We start from the raw sequence: 20,268 nt of genomic DNA on the forward strand, positions 1-20,268 counted from the left end.
CCACTGAGCCATCTCCCCAGACTGCTTTTTATTGGTCCTTGGTGTGGGCTGCCTTTTCCCCCCCCCCCCCATCCAGAAAACACTACTATGGTAGCCCTGGGAGAGTCAAATCGGAGGTTTCTTTGTCAGCCTGAGAGGAAGTTAGAGTTTGAAACCCTGAATGAGCTGGACCACTACCACTGCTGGCTCTCTGATGGAGATAACCCTGTCAGAAATGTGGAGTCCTCCCCCACAAGCATCCAGTAAAGAATGTGAACAAGGACAGGGAACTGAATCTACTAACAACAGAATCAGGCTGGCCAGTGCCAAATTTGGCCTTGTGATATATAGAGCAGAGGACCTGATCAAGCTGGTCCAAAGGTCTCCTCCTGGAAAGCTACAGATAGATAATGGTGGTCTAATTTTTCGTGCAACAATAGAAAAAGAATATAGATGGAAGTTCCTGTTTTTATATAAAGGTATGAACTAGTTCCATAAAAGGAGTTGACTTGACAGGGTTGAGAGCCTGCTCAGACGATCACGTGACATAAACATTGACAGTCTTGGGTTTGCCAGAACCTGAGTTAGATGTTAGAGATAAATGACTCAATTAGAACCTCCTAGTGAGAAAAAGCAGCTACCCAGGCACATAGCAACAGTACAAGGTAGTGAATATGTTGAGTCCTTTCCCTACCCAAAACCATTCCGAATATGTAACCATGATGTAATCGCTTCCTGAAGTCTCCTGAATAACACCTTTCATCCAGCTGGCCAGACAATCAGTTCCCAAAATGTTCTCTAAGTCAAGGGGCCATGAGTCAAACAGTTGTCATGGCAACAGAACCCCCATGCCCAGCCCCACCCCAATCTTTATAATTGTGTGGGCATTTATAATGGTGATGCAAAACCAAGGGTGGATAAAACAGTTGGTAATTAGATGTTTAGTTGCTTCATTCTGCACTATGATGCCAGGAAGGCCAAATGTCACTGATAGAAGTCAGTTAAACTGATCGACTTCATTAACCTTTGGCCTCCAAGTGATTGAAAGGAAGCTATGATTCTTCTGTCGGTGGTGTCTGACAGATATTTTCTCGTGAATGAGAACAAATGCAGGTGTCCTCTTCAGTGAAAACAACTGGCATCATTTATTACCAGTGATTTAAAAAATAGCTTTTAAATAAAAATTAGAAATTTGAAAACTGATGCTCACTGCCGTGAGCTTGGTCTCTCCTCTTTATCCTCAAAGCTTTCCCAGTGGGATCATGAATGAATGGGGCTTTCATACTATGTAAGTAAATGTTTCAATCTGGTGACGCTTCTAATGACCATTGCACCGTATATTACAGAGTTACATATGGGTAAGTTCAGAGTGTAAGAGGGAGGCAGCTACATTATCACCAGCTGTGATGTGCATTGTGGCCTAACCCCAGGAGAGTTCTCTGCCACCCGTGAAGTTATGATCTAGTATCAGAAAAGGAGCTCCACAATTGTCTGAAAAAGCTTCTAGAATATCTCTATTGCAACAGTGTATCTGGTCAAGTTGGGCTGAAATCTGACATATCATAGAGAAGAATGGAATCTAAAACACACAATGAAAATCCATGTCTTCCATTAAGGCAGACACCAAAGCGAGGGGTAAAAATATGTAAACAACGACACTCTTCTTATTTTATTTAAAAAAAAAAAAAAGATTTTATATAAAATGTTTTTGTAGGTTGCTGTTTTTAAGATGAGTTAAATATTTTTAGATTTTTATTATAATTTTGAGTATGATGACTGTTCTGGATAAATTTGCATAAATAAAGGTTCATTGGCATCTCATGTTTTTTTAAGAGTGTAAAGGTTACTCAAGTAAAACAGTTTGAAAAGGCCTGTAAGCCAAGCACTAATGGGATCTGCTGCTCTGGAAGAAATAAAGCAAGTGCGATGACCAGCTGGTGTACCTGTGCGCAGCCGTGAGATCCAGAGCAGACGGCAGGGGTTGTTTAAGGTTGCACGTACAGGGCGCCTTTGGCCCTACAGGATGGGTGAGGGCACTTCAACAAGCATGACTAGAGGAAAATTCTTGAAACTTCGGTGCAAATTAAATGTATTTTAGGAGCAGAAAAAGGAGAGTTTGTTGTGAGAATTCACCAAAAAAAAAATCTAAAACCCATTCTCAGATGTGTGGCTTGAGGTTTAGAGCATGCAGATTTATTTATAGGTCTTTTTCCTTTATCCACTCCGCACGCAGAGTGCTTCCTGAGCAGATGTGGCAGGACTTTATTTGTGTTGCTCATTAATCCTCGCTGTAATCCCGTGAGCTAGTATCTGCTGGTTTTTGCAAACGAGGAAAGCATTTTGGAGAACTAAGTGGATTACCAAGTGTAAGAACCAGCTCTCACTTGCACGCCAGGATTTGAACTCTGCCCTAGTGCCTCTGTGTCTTAATATTAAACTGTGTTGTTCCTGGTGGCTGGCATGTGACAGCTAGAGGATGCCAGGACTACCTGGTTTTGATTACTGGTGTATACAATCTGTGGAATTTGGAGTCACACCAAATTGGGTTCAAATTTTATCTTGCAACTTAGGTTCTGTGTAATCATACAGAAATGATCTTCTTAGGACTTGGTATTCTCTGTGAAACAGGAACTTAGCATCTCGTATAAGGCTGGCTTGGGATCATGTAACAGACCAGGAGCCCATCACCTCCTGATAACCTGAAGAATCATGGGTGCTTCCTGCTTTTTTTCCTTCTTCTTAAGCAGCACGTCCACTAGTCTGTTGGAGGTCTGCTGGTAGTACCATCTTTCTCTAAGCTGCTGTTTGTTCCTGTCGGGATGTTTTTTTTAAACTAGATACAATGTCTGATGCACAGTAGGCTACCCTCACCTTGGCCAGGAGCTTAGAAGAGAGATGGAGAGAGGTACTGCAAACCCTGAAGTCTGGTGTAGGAAAAGCAAGGATTTTGGTATCGAACCAACACCAGTCCAGCTCATCTGTCCACTAAATTATTACTTAGCTCTGTGTTCAAAAGGGCTCAGCCCCTTCATCTGTAAACTCCTGGTAATGATAGCCACTTGGGTGGAGACATTGCCAGAGCCTGTCTCAAAGCATTCCTTCAATGGCAGGCATTCACAGGGCAACCTAGTCCATACTCATTGTCTTCTCTCTGAAAAAAAAAACCGGGGGGGGGGGGTGTAAGCCTCCATATCTGGTGATGAAGAAGGTCTCTAGACTCTCCCTTTGCTCCAGAGAATTGGTGAGAATGCAGGGATAAGAATCTGGGTCTCCCTCCTCAACTGGAAGAGGCCCGTCTCACAGCAGGGATGCTCTTAGTTATGAAAAGCCACACTGGCACTGAGCTGGACACTCAGCCTTGGAGGATGGTTGAGAGTGTTGCAGATAAAACACTATCTAGTTGATGAGGAGCTCAGTGTGCCCTGTGCATAGGCTAACTCATCCCTCTGTGAGGAGGTTAGGCCTCCAGCTCCTAGAAGAGTGCAGAGGACACAGATGTCACACAGCTGCATTTAGGGAGTGTTGCACCGGACTTCTTTCAAAAGTAAACCCCCAACGTAGTCAGGATTGAGGGCCGAGGTGCCATTTCAACACCTTGGTAAGCTGATAGAGTGTTTATTTAAGCTATCCCTGTATTCAAGCTATAATTGGGAACGCCACTGATAAAATGCATAGGCTGCTCTAGTGGCATGGACCAATTTTGGGCACAGTTAGATCCCAAGCTGTGGGTTTAGCTGAAATCTAGAGCTAGACTACCAGGCCGGCCAGCCACTCACCGAGCTCCCTCACTTCCCAGCAGGCCCCCCGGGCTTCAGCTGGGAGGGAGGTGAACCACATTCAGACCACATTATCAGAGAATGACGACTTTCAGGACACCCCAGTGCCAGCCAGTGGTGAGCGGGTCATTTCTGGGAACCTGGCTTTGGAGACAGCTCTCAGATCCCTAAGTGGCACCCACTTCATATCCACAGGAGGTGTGGGTTTTATTGGCTGTGATGCCAAAGCAGTTCCTACCTGCAGGGTCCAGCCTGGGCGGCAGCCAGCCACCCAGACTTGGGATGCTTTCCAGCTGTGGGGAGAAGTGTGGCTGTTGAGTCTCTGCTGCTCTGACTACCACTGCTGAGGTGCCTCTTTGTCTGAGGCAATTCCTGTGCCCGGGACAGCGACCACAGAGTCAGCACATAGATGTCACACGCCGTCAGCTACGACCAGGATGGTCAGAGTCCCAGGCCACGTAATATTCTGGACATGAACTTGGCTTCCAGAGCTAGACTTTGTATACTTTGCCACACTAGCTGCGTGCCCTTGGGAAAGCTATTGAGTGCCCCCATGAAGTTGTCTCATCTATAAGAGCCAGCTAATCACACCTGCGTCAGAGGGGCTTGCAGACAAAGCAAGTGCAGTGAGCACTTGGTCACCATTAGCTCCCATGACTATTCTGTTCAACGTGGTAGAATGACCCGGTGAGGAGCCTTCAAGGCTTCCGCCATTTTCCTAAACAGCCACGTCTGAGTGCCGAGCACAGGCAGGACAGCCGTTCTCAGCCCCTGCCCGCTATGCTTTCTCTTTTATTTTTGGTTTTATTTGTTTTTGTTTTTAGGGACGGGTTTTGCTGTGTATGTATCCCTTGCTGTCCTGGAACTTGCTCTGGTCTACAGACCAGGCTGACCTTGAACTCAGAGATCTACCTGCCTCTGCCCAACAAGTGCTGGGATTAAAGGCGTGCACCAATGCCACCAGTGCCACCCGTCTCTGTCCTTTTAGAACCTGCTGTCCCATCGTCAATACTTTCCCTTTGCTCACCCGCTACGTACATTTAGGATCAGTTTTGGTCCCACTCTGCCACTTGCTGCCTTGTGGAGGTTGCTGAATGTCTCCAAGCAATAGACTGGGGTGACGAGGAGATTCCAGGGGCATCTCAGAAAGATAGAGTGACTGTATCCCAGCCAGCAGGGATAAAGAAAGTAGGAACACAGTTTGGCAACACCTGTCAATTCTTTACTGGAAAGTAAGATTTACCTGGATGAAGAAGCAGCAAATGTCACCCTTGTGCTCCCCGCCCCCGCCCCGCCCCCGCCCCCTTACAGCAGACTGGAGAAAACTGAGATACACAAAGTACTGGCATGCTCAATATTCAACACAGAGAGAGTATGAAAGCATGATTTGATTTCCCGAAACTTGGAGCCAGTGTATGGGACTGTCCTGGCCCTATTGCGTCTGTGTTTGCTGGAACTGAGTGGTAGGCTGGGCTGTACCCTCACAGTGTTGCCAGAGGTCCTGGCTTCAGTGCCCACCCCCTGGTGACCTGTTTCCATTTCCAGCCTTTTAAGAGGTCGGGACTATAATTGTTCTTTAGGTTTCTTGCAACTTTACTGTGATGTGAAGTCACGGAGACCCATGCTACCTGCCCCCAACCACCCGCTTCAGATCACTTGATGCTTCCTTTTCAGACCTGGCCGGTTTTTGTTTTTTAAACACATTGTCTGTCTCCATCACACACTCCCCCACAAATGCTGGCTGTCCTCACCTCCAGGTCCCTGGGAGATGAGTTGTGTGATAACAGAGCCTGCATCTGTGTTATCATCAGTGCTAGGATGGTGCTTGGGAAATTCTCAGGCATTTAATAAATGGGCACACCTGCACCCACGTATGCACGTCACTCTGTATGGTGTCGCTGTGGAAGTCTGTCTCACAGACATAGGTGGTACGTTTATGATTCTTCTCCTCATCTGTTCCTCAGCAGAAAATACACCATGCTATTTGGTGACGAGTTCAGAACTGTAATAATTTGTCTTGGAATTTAACCAAAGTGACAGGACCCTGATTCTGATTGTGTGTGTGTGTGTGTGTGTGTGTACACATCATGTCACACGTGGAGAACTGAGGACAGCAGCCACAGAAGCACTGTGGCAGACAACTTCAGTGTAGCTCGAACCCACGTTGCTTCATTTATACTCATCATGGAGATGGTCTACAAGAAGCAAAACCCTTAGAATTCTGCTCACACATATTACTAGGACTTCGTGGAACTTTTATTTTTGCCGACAAAAATGGCCATAATCTGCGCTGGCTTTGCCACACCTACCAGCGCTGTCCCGCTTGCGCTATCCGTCTTGCAAAATATAAGACAAGGCCAGAGCTTAAATTAAAAATCCTCAGCCTCTTATCTCCTTCCTACAGGAAAGCAAATCTGTGTTGAAAACCGTAAAATTAAGGGGAGAGCGAGGATAGCATAATTTAGCAAAAATTCATGGCACCAGAGTCTGAGCCGTATGGCTGGAGGGACAGGTCAGACATTAAGAAGTGCTGCCTGCCAACTCGTTCCTTAGGGTGGTGCTCTGGAAACAAGAAAGGCATGCGAAATGCAGAGATCCTTCCGGAAGATCTCTGCAGTGCCGACGATGACAACCCCTAAGAAAATATCTTTGTTGGTTATTTGGCAGTTATACTGCTTTTGAGACTTTCATTCTAAGGGCAGAATGAATAATTCTAAGCTAGAGTTGAAATGTACTTGTTTTCAAATTTGGGAAGCAGTAGGTTTTTGTTATTCTACCTTAAAAAATAATTTGTGATTTTGCCCCACCCCCACCCTGCCCACCTTCTCTGGCATTTTGGATTCCTTTCGTTTTAGAGGCCCTTCTTATATATTTAGTAAATGTCATCATTAACACTTGAGAATCATTAAAAGTATTTTTAAGCCTTTTACACACTGCGTAGATGTTTGTGATAATATATGTAGGGAAAACTTGTGTGGCTTTGATAATGGTGCTCTGTTTAATAAAGGCCAAGGGCTACGTGGGCCATGCAAGGGTTGCCATTAGAGAGGACCTGGTAATTATTAGGAAGAAGCATAATTACCCAACGATCTACAAAGACTTTTGTAGGGTTGTTATAGTAAGCGCTGTAGAAAGCCTATCATTGTCCAAAAAAGTGTGACCTTCTGCCGATACCATTTTGGGGGCCACATGAGTTTCTTTTGGGGGGCAGGTGCATTGATAGGCATAGAGACCATTAAGGATCACCAAGAATATTGCTTGTTATTTTCTTGAGGGTAACCCTCACATTGAACCTCATCCTTCAGGTGCTTAATTGGTAAAAGCATCAAGTTTAATGTGAGTGCACCATAGGTGTGACAGTGTATTGTGGAGTCCCTTCACCATCCAGACATGGCCACACATTCGAACAGTTCACATCAGGACACATCAGGCCACTTCCGTGATTTCTTTTAATATGATTATTTACTTCTTGAGAAACACGTTTCCCATTAATCTTAGCCTGGCACAGTACAGTAAAATGTCACTAATTCAAACTAATTACGGTGAAGGCATGCCTGAGCTAGTGAGTTCATTTCATTCTGTTCCTCTTAAATCTGAGTCGCTCGTTACTCTACAATTTCTACACGGGCATCTTCCCGAGGCTGCTGTAATTAGTGCACTGTTTAAAATCATAGCCACCTCTTCCGTGTGTGTAATCGTGTTACCTTTCCTTTCTTTGGGAGAAATGGGAAGAGGTTTTTTTTTTTTTTTTTTTTTTTTTTTTTTTCTTCCAATTTTCATTGCTGTTGTTTTTATTTGTGGATAAAATTGTATGTGCTTACCATATGTAACATGGTTTGAGGTGGAATGGTTAAATCCAGTTAATTAACATCTGAATTACTTCATGAAGGTTAACATCCACTCAGCAGGTTTTCAGGAAGACAAGATACTAGGGATGAGGCAGGGTGGCACACGCCAAAGTTGGCCTGGTGCAAGAGGATGTAGGACATCCTGGTCTATCCCTCCTTCACTCTCATCCTCTGTTTGTCTGTCCCTTGTTCCTCTCCATGTGAAGACAGACAGACAGACAGACAGACAGATAGACAGATGCACACACACACACACACACACACACACACACACACACACTGTATTGTCACTAACTAGAGTTTCTTTAAAAAATCGTCATCCTAATGTTGAGCCTGTCTCTTCATTACCCTACTGGTTTATTTGTAAACCCTTTCCTGAACAAGGAAAACTTGGTTAATTTTTTTGTTTTATTTTTGAGATGCATTTCATATGTAACCCTGGCTGGCCCGGAAGTTGTTACATGGAGCAGACTGACTTCTTTCTCTCAAAGGCTGGGACAAAAGACATGTGCCACCACACCTGGCTGGGGTGGACAGAGATTGGACTTGTAACTTTGCTGCAATTGAAATGATCACAGATTTTAAATAAATGACATGCAAATAGATAATATGAATTGTTTAAAACATGTACTATTATAGTTATACATACATATACATACACATACATACATACATACATACATACATACATACATGATACACACATGATACATAAAGTATGGGCTTGCTTGTTTTCATGTGTTCCTGTGTGTTGCAGTGACCATGGCGCTCAGCATTATGGCTGGACTGGCTGGCTGGCAAGCCCCAGGATATGGCTATCTCTTTTCTTGCAGGGCTGGAATTGCAGGAATGTTCCATTACACCAGGGGGTTTTGAGGAACCAAACTTTAGGAGGGTGCCAAGCTTACGTCATGTCACCCACTGAGCCACCTTCCCAACCCTGTTGTTACTGTTTTAAATTTGTTTTTGAGATGAGGTCCTTTCTGTAGCCTAGGCTGGCCTCCGGCACACCTTCCTTCTGCTTCAGCCTCTTGAGTGCTTGGGTCCCAGGCATGAGCCACAGTTCCCTGCCAAAGTATAGTATAGTGTAGTATAGTAAAGTATAGTAAAGTATAGTGCTAGCAATTTAAAGTGTTGTTTCAGACTGTTATATTTGTATTGTGAAATTAGACGCAAGGTTGGGAATTCTTGCCAGAGGAGCAGGGGACAGCTGAGCAGCAAAAGCAAATGGTCACATCTGACACAACAACAAGATGCGACAAATTGTCAGAGAACGGATCTGAAAGATACGCTAAAGCATTACAGACTTGTAAATTATCGGTCTGTGCCGACTGTGTTGTTCAGGTTGGCAATATTTAGTCAGCAGTTTGTTCAAAGGGCAGATTTTTTTTTTTTATTGAGTGGTGTCTTCTAGCTAGATGTGTAATGAGTGAAGAACTTACAGATCAGGTTCTCTCTAGCAGGCTTGTTATCAAAGAGAAAGTAAGAAGGGATGGGACAGGCGTGGTCAGAGAGGTTCGGGTCATGTAAAGCTCTGTGGCCAGATAACCTCTGCAGGCCACCAGCCTCCTTGTGGGATACTCCTGAACTTGGGTATTTACGTGGAAACACTGGGAACTTTGCTCACATGCCTCCTGTGTCCCCTTGATGACTGCCTACTGCTCCTGCATGACAGTTTTTCCTTGGGGAGAGGAGGGGACGAGAAAGAGTCAGGGGGCCATATTAACCATTGGCCTTGTGGTTACTTTGCAGTCAAATAAAGTGCCGGTGGTGCAGCCCTCTCACGCCGTCCACCCTCTCACCCCCCTCATCACGTACAGCGACGAACACTTTTCTCCGGGATCCCACCCGTCACATATCCCATCAGATGTCAACTCCAAGCAAGGTAAGCGCCTCTGTTGCCAATCAAGCAGCCATGTCTCACAGGCCTGGTGCCATTCCAGGAATGCAGGTGTCTGCCCCCATGTGAGTCAAAATGCACCTCAAGATGCATACAGTTGGTTGGCAATTCTTCAGAAACACATAAAAATTTGTTGTTGTTGTTGTTGTTTTAACCAGTATAGCTGCTTAATTTTTCACAAATACAACCCTCCCTCAAAACCCAGCAACAACAATAAAGCAGAAGAAAAGTATAATGCTGTCGTGTTCCAAGTGACAGATTTCAAAAAGCATGTATGATCCATAATACAAGCCAGGAGGGTGTGCAAACAGGGTAAAAGCTCTCTCTCTGCCAGTTACTCCCTAAGTATCCACATGGGGATGTTCTTTCCAAGTCCCATGTCCCTATGCCCACTGAATAAATGTGAGCCCTGAACTTAAACACTTGTCTCTGTCACTAAGCCTTTACCAACAAACAATGGCCACAACTCTGGTGGTCTGAGGAAGAACATTGAGGCTAACAAAGATGTCTCTCTCCTACCTCACTGGTAGAAAATTGGTTCTTATCCCAAATCTTAGAAATGGAAACACCATTTCTTTCTTCTCTACATTAAGCCTGAAGAGTCCCTTTTCACTGAAAGGAAGAACTTTACAGATTCCCCTTGGCATATCTTTACCAGTATACCTGCTTGTGCCCTTGGGGTCATTTTAAAATAACATCAGGGTTATTCAGACACAGACACTGTAATGCTAGGACAGTTAGATCAATGGATATGACTCCACAGACAACGACTAAGTGCGTCATGGGGTGTGGTGTGCACAGCGTGGACACGGAGCCTAGGTATAATGTATGTATCCTACGCAGGGAGCAAGAGGCCAATCATTTCATTGTGCACTCAGTTTAAAATGTATAAAATTGTTCATTTCCGAATATTTTCCACTTATTACTTTAGACTTCAGCTGACCATGGAGAACAGAACTTGTGGCTCAGAGTGGGGGTGGGGCGGTGACTACCATGTAAGATGTTGGTGACATAAAATTTTTAAATTAATCTTTGGTGGTGCTGGGGATCAAAGCCTCTGTTGATAGTAACACACACACACACACACACACACACACACACACAGAGAGAGAGAGAGAGAGAGCAAAGGAGGAATTTTTTGCTTCAGGAGTTATGGTTTTTTTCCAGCCTCTTGGGGTCTCTTTATTCCATTATATTCCTACCACGATATCTGTCCTTTTTTATGTCCCATCCTCAGCTTAGATGTTATAAATAACATGCAAAATCATCTCTGTTTAGAGACAAAAACCCAATTCCAGTTTGGTTTGTCTGTATTAGTGACAGGCTCCGCTTCCTCTTCATTTGCAGAAGAGCACATTGTGTGAGGTCTGAACAAAACTGAAATGCTTGGGTTTGGCCTGTGGCAATGGGGGGGCCTGGACAGAGAGTTCTCTGGCTTTCTCAGCCTGGGGCCCATCTCTCAGCATAGCTTGTCAGTCTAGCTTTGCTCAGGCAAGACTGAGATTCAGCAGAGCTTTGGAAAACCAAAATGGAAGGCCCAATAAAACACAAGAAGAAAGCCCAGAGCACAGAGGCCAAAGCATGCCTTCTGCCCTCTTACCCTCCGTAGATGACCTCTGACCCTCTGTGGATGACCTCTATTGACGTTGTGAAAAGAGTGTCTGACTCCACTTGTTTTTCGATACTTGGCACTTAGCAGTCAATCACCAGAGGGCTCAGATCCTTAGGTTAAATAGAACACTTACTTGAACACTTCCTGTTGGATTGGGCTTGAGTAGACCCTCTGTAGACAAGGTAAGAATGCTGACCTGGGAATTGGGCATGTTATCAATTGGGAATTGGTGACCGAACATTGCAGAATTTGTGAGAGCCTAGAGTTTTGTTTGGGGTTATTTATTGTTGTTGGTGCTGTGGGTGTGACACAAAACAAAGATCAAGGCCAGTATGGCATTCTCTGTGGTGAGCTGGAGTGTCTTTTTGGGCTATCTCCAGGGGGGCCATGATGTAAGCTATCCAGTGTGGGTTGCAATCTCAGAGCAGGTCTGAGATGGAATACATATCTGCAGACTGTGCCATTATGAGTGATAAAACTGGAGATTTAAAATTCTGAGCTATCAAAAAATAAATCCACCAAATGGGTGTTACTACTTTCGTTTCATTTTTGGACAAAAAGGTTCTGCATTCTTTTTGAGCACTTTGAAACAGTCACTGATTCAGAGAACAACACAGAGCTGTTGAGTGGTTTTTCTCCAAAGAATTCTAGGACCGTTTAGTTTTGAACAACAATTTATAGCCTACTGAATGCATTTGGGTTCCCCTGTGTTCACCCGTCTGCCGTCCCCCTCCCCTGCTTTGTATAACTAATGTGTTTTATTCCTCCTCTGGGAATGTTTAGAGACCTGACTAGTGGTGTGAGCGTTTAGTTCTCTGCTCCCTTCAGTCTTTCCTTTTTTAAAAATTGTGACTATTATAGTCTGATATTATAGTCTCTTCCACCCACTATTTCTAATTTAATCTGTTTGTCCTGAGCTTCATGTACCTCACCGACATGTACCTCTGCTTTGAAAGTGCTCACTTACATAATACTGACTTTATATAATTTCATTTTTGTACACTCTACGTTGCGCCCCACCACCACCACCAGACTTGCACAGACTTGTAGCTCAGCTAGAAACCACAGCCACTGATGTCAATGTTCCTATAGGCTAGTTAGCTGGGTCTAGTTGGGGGAACACAAATTATGTCCACACAGTAGCCCTAGGCAGAAATATCCAGAAAATAGAAACTGTCTTTGGAAATATTCTCATTTGTAAATAGTAAGATTCACATTTCTAATGCTCTAAGTTATTTGTTATTGTGACAGTTATTCTGTCCTTTGGTACAGGGTGAGGTTGTTAGTTTGTTTTTAACTTGAACCTCCCAGAAGACCCTGAGATTTGAGCATCTTAGGGCCAGGGAGCAAGCAACAAGTTGAAAAATTCACCAAAGGTCCTGAAGCACCGACCTCAGCTCACCCCTGCCCTTTCCCAGACACAAGAAAAACACTCTAGGGGGCAAATTTGGGGACCCACTTGGATGGGATCAAAGGAAATTAGTGTGTCTAAGCAAAATTAAAAGGAAATTACAGGAGATTTCAAGCGATTTTGAAAACAGCAAACTGTGCCCTGTCCTGAGGCAGGAGCCCTGCTGAGTGCGGCATGGAGACCATTCTAGTCTGTGTCTCTTTGTGTAGAGTGGAGAGGAGGTTTGTCCTAAACACACAAGTAATATCAACAGGGTGGCACATAAGTCTTCTCTCTTGTTCAGGTCCTTTGGTCGTTGGTGTGCCTTTCAACCTTCCTAATGCTGTGACCCTTTAATACAGTTCCTCATGCCGTGGTGACCCTCAACCATAAAATTATTTTGTCGCTACTTTATAACTGTAATTTTGCTCCTGTTATGAATCGTAATCTAAATATCAGATATGCAGGATATCTGATATGTGACACACACCCGAAAGGGGGTCGCGACCCACACATTGAGAACCATTGCCCTATATGGACATGGTATTTTGAAGCCATGGTCATCTATATGGACTGACTTATCTAGTGCTTTTCAGAAATGGTGTGTTAAATTTCACATGTTCATAGTGTGAACGTGTCTTGCCAGTTTTGTTCTCCCCAGTGCCTAAGGTAAGGTATAAAAACGGACCTCATCTGGGACTGAGGATTAGGTAGGTTTCATGGTTGCAGGACACTGGGATCCCAGGGGAGCTCAAGCACGAGAACCAATTAGGTGGCATTCTCCATTGCTGGAGAACACAGCTAATCCACAACAGTGTGACCTTGGAGCCCAGAGGACCAGCATTGACTGAGGAGCTTAGAGGGAGCCGAAATGGCGGTGGGAACAAATGAATCATATCAAGTGTGACCACCACGGGCTGAGGAGGATTCCTAATTAATCCTTGATCCTCTGAGGTATCATGTTTCCCCAATCTATGGGTCCATAAGGGAACCTATGAAAATGGCAATTTCCCTAATCTTTGAGCCCCACGGCAGGCCACCTTCTTAGGAAAGGCTGTCGCTTGCCATTCTACACAGAAACAGTTGTCTACCACTTTCTTCAAGTGAAATAATGAGAACAGGATAAACCATCAAGAGACTATTCAGGTAGCTGTGTCCCGGCAGTGTGTACGTTCCTGCAGGGGTTTCTTAAGCTGCAGCTGCCCATCTGAAGACCCTGTCCGCTTAGATGTTGAAATCCTGAGACTCACATCCACTCACCCGATCTGATAGACGGTTTCTATACTAAAATGACTAGTGACGTGAGGCATCTTATTGTTTTTTTTTCTCTTGCTCTTCTGCATGATTGTCCCGAGAATATAAACGACATGCCTTTCTATTCCTTTTAACAGGCATGTCCAGACACCCTCCAGCTCCTGAAATCCCCACCTTCTACCCCCTGTCTCCAGGCGGCGTTGGACAGATCACCCCACCCCTTGGCTGGTAAGAGCCTTCCTGTAACTTCCAGCTGAGTGTTTGAACACGTGTCTTTCCACTTCCCATTCGTGGAAATTAGCTCCGTGTGCGGTCGCACTTGTGGAATGCAGGAGATTTTCCACCAACAAGCAAGGTGCTAACTTTATTTCATTTCAATTTGAAAGATTTAAAAAAAAAAAATACAGACTTTGAAATGGATTGGCTCCGTCCACTAATATGTGTAGAAAATGACTGCATGGCGTTTGCTTTGAAGCTTATAGTTTTATGGATTCAATTTGTGGCTTTGGGCATTGACTTTGCCCATGTGAAGCTAGGCTCAGCCTGGCTTTTCTCTCTTCGGTTTTTAGTTTTTTTCTTTTTAAACAACTCATATTTTTGAAACATGAACTTAGACTCGCTGGTTAGCTTTTGCTTCTAAATGATCAGCTGAGGCAAATAACACAAGACTAACAGAGAAATCAACAGAACACAGGCATGTTAACAAGCAAGCACCCAAACTCATTTCAGGGGAGCAAGAAGCATGTTTTAGGGGCTCGATTCCCATCAGAATTCAAATGCCGATTTTTTTTTTTTCCCTCTGCACTGGTTATTTCCAGAAACAGTCCTGCTGCCGCTGCCTATTCATTCAGCTGTTGTTTGTTTTTGTGAAGGTAAAGGAAATCTGTGCTGAGGAGAATCATTTTTGCCGTGTGGCTGTCCTAACACAGCTTTCTCCTCCGGCTCTGTGCCTCCTCCTCCATATCTCTCCTGGTTCTCTGTTGAGCCTGCTGTCCCCACAGCCCCCCACCCCCCACCCCACCCCGTATCATGGCTTCATTTCTACACCCAGACACCCTGACATTTTTCTCCAGCAAGGCTAGGGCTCCCACCCCCACGCCCTCTAACGTTAAGTCGCTCAGTCTGAGAGTTTAATTGATTATGTGTATATATGAGCCCTCGCTCAATTATTCTGTCTGAACTCGGCTTCTCCGGAGCAATGTGCCTATGCCGTCAGGGGCAGCTGGGAGTAAAGACTGTAAAAAAAAATAAATAAATAAACCGGACCCTGAGAGAGGAGAAAAGTAACTGTGTATAAGGGGGAGGGGCTCGGCAGCATCCCTGAAATGTTTATTTACTTTGTGGAAATAGAACACTTGGTGCCCTTTCTATCGCTAAAGTCTCAAGGGTTTTTGGATAAGAGCTGGCTAAGCTGCTTCCCTGAAGGGATAGTTTACTATTCTATGGGCTGCATTATATCCAAGAAGCATTTTTAAGTCCTTCTTTGCATTAAAGGTGTTGGGTGAGGGAAAGGGATAAAAGACCCATTGATGAGCCAGCCTGTGTTCATGAAACTGGGGGGGGGGGGAATTCTTCAAGGCCCCGTTGGCGCTTTGATGGCTGAGATATGGGAGGGTGAGGAAGGGGACCAGTGTTGTAGAAATGCTGGGGGCGGGTGGCTGCCTTCCATCACCTCTCTTTGGTCCTGTCACCAAACTCTTACTGCTAGCTGGTAACTCGTGTTTCGTCATTGACGGGTTCCTCTCTTCTGTGACCTCAGGCAAGGTCAGCCTGTTTATCCCATCACGGGTGGATTCAGGCAACCCTACCCATCCTCACTGTCAGGCGACACTTCCATGTCCAGGTAGGTGGAGGTGGACCGCCCAGGTTGCTCCTCTGCTCTGTTGTGCGCTCCCCGCCCTGCTTGCCTGTGGGCTGGCTGGCTAGGAGCCCCAGAACCCAGCCCCGCGTGTGTCTGCAGTGTGCCTGGCTCCCACACTAGGTGTCACAGGGCACCAGCCACACCAGGAAACATTGTAACTCCAGAATTCACTACCACCTACCACGGGAGGACAAATACCCCCAAAGTGGACTTTGGAAGAGCTTGTTTGGATTTAGATCACGAGTGGGTGGGCTGAGCGGGAACCCTGAAAATGAGTTAGGTCTGAGTTCTACAATTGCTTCCTTTGTGGAAACTTAACTCAGTTTAATAAGGCAGATCCGTCCTCAACTGGCCCTCCGCTCTTGAGGGAAGAAGGACAGTAGTCACAAGCTGTCCAGCAGGGTGTACATCTTAGTGTGTGAATCAGGCCCTGTGTGGACATGTTTCTGCAAGTGAAGCTCTCCGGGGCTGCTCTGTGTGGCGCTTCTGCTTCTGAAAGGGATGCTGTGCCCTGTGCTTGGTGTACTTGAAGTACACACAGCTTTGTGCTGTGTCAACTGTGTGTCCCATGTGGCTTTCTGGAGGAAGCTAGTGTGTTACTGTGCTGGAAGTCAAATGGTGAGCTATTTACTGGTTGTGAATCTGTCTTTTCTTTTTGTTTTTTGTTTTTAATGTGGATTTGATGTTTATGGTTTGTGTGGTAAGTTTCAGCATATATATATATATATATATATATATATATATATATATATGTTTAGTGATTATAAATCTAGATGGCTAGATGGGTTGACAATCTTCATTTTTATAGTTTTTAACACTGAGAACTGAAGGCAAAGATTTCCTTACAGGTACATAACCAGCACCAAGTACCTTTCCATTCATCAGGGAGGGCACTGGTTTTTTTGGCCAAGTATTTGTATTTTTGTCTTCTTAATAACTAAGACATTTGTTTCTGAAATACTAGGTACCCAGCAAAAATCCCTTTCTCCTTTCCTGATGAAGTAAAAACCAAAGAATGTTTTTCTTGTAAAATTAAGCATTTACTCTAAAGCAGATTGGAAAGAAAACATCTCTAATCATAGTCAAAGTTCCTCAGTGTTTGCTGAGATACGTCATTACTTTTTTGAGCAGGGCAGATTCTTCCTTTGCAATGGCTGGTGGTTGGCTAGGCTAAGTTTTTTTGAATGCCACATATCCATGCCAGGAGAAAGGCATTTGCAGGTAAAGATGCTGCCCAGGTACAGAATCTCTCTGCCTTTAATTTAACCCTCCTCCTTAAGTCCAGAGTCAGCTCTTCCTCAGGCCTCATCTCCCAAAATGTTGCTGCTGTGTAGACAATCAGTTCAGACACTGAGAACGAAAACCTTAGAACGAGGGTCTACAAGGAGGATTCTTCCTGCCCTTCCTTCCCGTGGCTCCCTTCTGACTTTGATGCCACCACCTGGCAGTATGAGAACACTCTTTGTGTGCAATTTTGAAATGTGATGCCTTTGGTTGAATCTGAATAAAGTTTCTTGTTTTCCAGTAATTTCTCTCAAAATGAAATGGAAATTTTTGTTGGAAAATTGCTTTGCAAGGAAACTGATCCAGCTTCACTTATCGTGTGCCTGCTGCTCTCCTGAGGAGGAACGCCACATTGGGCACCTACAGGGAGGAATTATATTTTTCAGCTGAATACAGAAAGAAAAGAACAGTTGTCATTCCAGACTGTAGTCAGTACTCAGGTGGATACAGATAGGGATTCACTCAGAGCCATTCATCGCTAGGGAGCTATCTTGGAGCTTTGCCTAGGTTTGGCCATAACGGCCTCCTCATCTCTCTTGTACAGGTTTTCCCATCATATGATTCCTGGTCCCCCTGGCCCCCACACAACTGGCATCCCTCATCCAGCTATTGTAACACCTCAGGTCAAACAAGAGCACCCCCACACGGACAGCGACCTAATGCACGTGTAAGTAGAGCTTTCCCACCTCACCCCCCCCACCCCCCTTTTTCTGAGCTCGTTCCTTCTGTTGTGAAGTTCACGAGGCTCTGCCTGGAAGGCTCTATCCTCTGCTCCTGAGAACAGGGACTTGATTCTGAGACTGTAAACCAGAGGATTAACATTTCATGGGCACTCAGCAGGATGGAGCAGGGTTCTGCATGCAGCTGCGAGGATCTTGAAATGTTTCAAACTTTTAGAGCCAGGCTTTAGTATTACCTTGTTTTGGAACAATACAAAATGCTGCCTCTGGCCTGAGGAGATGGCTCAGTGGTTACGAGCACTGGCTGCTCTTCCAGAGGTCCATAGATCAATTCCCAGTAACCACATGGTGGCTCACAACCATCTGTAATGAGATCTGATGCTCTCTTCTGGCCTGCAGGTGTACTTGCAGATAGAGCATTCATATACATAAATAAATCAGAGTTGGGGTGGGGCGGGGGAGAGGAAGAAATAGAGAGAGTGCCCCTTATTTAGAATTTGTGCATGAGAAGGCTGGGCCAAGCAGTGTTGACAACCCACAAGGCTTCTGAAAATATATTCAAAGAAGATAAATATTTGTTGGGTAAGAAGCGTCAAAATCTCCTTAGGTCTAGGGAGCGTGGTCAGTGGAAAAGGGCTTGTGTTGTGCTAATGAGGACTTGAGTTTGTTCCACGGTAGCCATGTTTAAAAAAAAAAAAAAAAAAAACAAAAAACAAAAAACAAAAAACAAGCCAGATGTGGTGGCCCGTGCCTGTGATCCCACCACTAGGGAGGCAGAGACAAGAGGAACCCTAGGATCTGCTCACCAGGCAGCCTGGCCCCAGGCTTTCTAAACTTTCTGAACAACTGAGACCGATGTCAACTGAGGTTCAACTTAGGTTGACCCCCTCCATCTCTGTCTCTCTCACACTCAAACACACTCTCTCTCTTCTCTCTCTCTTTCTCTCTCTCTCTCTCTCTCTCTCTCTCTCACACACACACACACACACACACACACACACACGCAGAGAGAGAGAGAGAGACAGAGACAGAGAGAGCCTGCTTTGCAAAGCATCCCTTAATCTCCACCCCAAAAGTAAGCATCCGTCGTACCAGAAGAGGAATGGCCACTCAGAATTTACCTCCAGCTTCTTTGGAGGTGACCAAGGGCCTAATCTTTGAGGCCCTTAAATGGAGCTTTCTCAGAGTGAAGGAACCTGATTCCCAGTGTCAAGAAATCCTGTGGTTCAGTCTTTTGCACAATACTGGGTTCTCATGGGATGAGCCACAGGCTCTTCTTCCAGGTTGATGCTGTCCCAGGGCCTTACAGAGAGCCAGGAGGGTCATCCTCACACTGAATCTGGCAACGCCTACAGATCTTCTCTCCCCTGTCTTCCCAACTCTTCCTGCCCCTTTACCTAACCACCATCACCTTTTAGGAAGCCTCAGCATGAACCGAGAAAGGAGCAGGAGCCAAAAAGACCTCACATTAAGAAGCCTCTGAATGCTTTCATGTTATACATGAAAGAAATGAGGGCGAACGTGGTAGCCGAGTGTACGCTAAAGGAGAGTGCGGCTATCAACCAGATCCTGGGCAGAAGGGTAAGTAACGGCGTGTGGATGGTGTCTATGGCTGCTGTAGCGTGGCTTTGTTAAAATATGCTGAGATGTAGTCACCCATTAGGTGGTGTGTGTGTGTGTGTCTGTGCGCGTGGGTATGTGCATGTCTGTGTATGTTTGTGTGCACACACCTGCGCACACTCATCCACTTAACCTGCCTGGATGCGCATTCACGAAGGATACAATGGTACAGTGTGCTGTAAACAATGTTGCCTCTGCAACTTCCAGAAAACTTCCCAGAACTGATCACTACTTTTATCACTTTTCTTTAACCTTCCTGGAGTATAATGTTGCTTTCCCAGTCTCAAAGTGGGTCTTAGCTTGGTATCTGTAAAGCTGTAGGGTGAGCTCCAAAGTTACATTTTTACTGATGCTGCACTGCAGTTGATTAGGAAAGTGTGGTTTTCATGCACCAGTGCTCACTGGGTGTGTACAGCAGCTTCTTCGTTCATGACCTTGGTATATGGGTTCTGGCTTTTGTTTTTCTTTTTGTAAGTTCGGATGAGGTGAGGAGGCTCTACCCACCCTTGGGCAGTGTAGAGAGGATTGTGTGTTAGGTTCTATCAATTACAGTCCTTAGCACGCTCCCAACTCAGTACCCTGGAACACTCAGAAGACATTCAGGAGGCCTGCAGCCAGCGCAGAACACAGAAGCAGACCGTGAGTTATCAATTCCCACTGGAGAGCCTCAACCCGTTGCCAGCGCCAATCTGTGAGATGCCAAGTTCTCAAGGGCAGGGCGCAGGGACAGATTATAGTCTGTGGTGTTCCGGGTGTGGTGTCCTATCTCCTTATGGATTCTTAAACACTTAATAACGATAATTACAGCGATTCCCAAGCCAGATCTCAGCAGAGGGGTGAGTGCAGCAGCTTTGAAGGGCTCCACATTAAAAAGCCCAAAGGCTGGTGACCACTTTCTCTGACTCTGTAAACCAAGAGAGCAGAGGCAAAGAGGGGTCGACGCTTTAAAAAAAAAAAAAAAAAAAATTCGGTTTGAATACCTCTCAGCGCTTTTCCTTCTTTCCTCATTGAGTCAGATGCCCCCTGGCCCTGCAGCAGGAATCATTTCCCTGCTGGAGAGGGGG

At 45.2% G+C, this 20,268-nt stretch overlaps 1 protein-coding gene across 4 annotated transcripts in view; it reads left to right on the forward strand.

Moving 5' to 3' along the window:
• Lef1 (lymphoid enhancer binding factor 1) overlaps positions 1 to 20,268 on the forward strand; it is a 54,102-nt gene that overhangs the window by 10,755 nt on the left and 23,079 nt on the right. For 2 of the 4 annotated variants that reach the window (XM_034500083.2, XM_076933259.1), the window contains exons 4-8: positions 9,356 to 9,488; positions 13,897 to 13,987; positions 15,519 to 15,602; positions 17,449 to 17,571; positions 19,003 to 19,165. In XM_034500083.2, the coding sequence (XP_034355974.1) occupies positions 9,356 to 9,488; positions 13,897 to 13,987; positions 15,519 to 15,602; positions 17,449 to 17,571; positions 19,003 to 19,165 (594 nt within the window). The remainder of the gene's footprint in view (positions 1 to 9,355; positions 9,489 to 13,896; positions 13,988 to 15,518; positions 15,603 to 17,448; positions 17,572 to 19,002; positions 19,166 to 20,268) is intronic. The other 2 variants (XM_034500084.2, XM_076933260.1) reach the window with 1 other exon arrangement.

This window comes from Arvicanthis niloticus, chromosome 4 (genome assembly GCF_011762505.2).
Source record: "Arvicanthis niloticus isolate mArvNil1 chromosome 4, mArvNil1.pat.X, whole genome shotgun sequence".
Taxonomy (NCBI): domain Eukaryota; kingdom Metazoa; phylum Chordata; class Mammalia; order Rodentia; family Muridae; genus Arvicanthis; species Arvicanthis niloticus.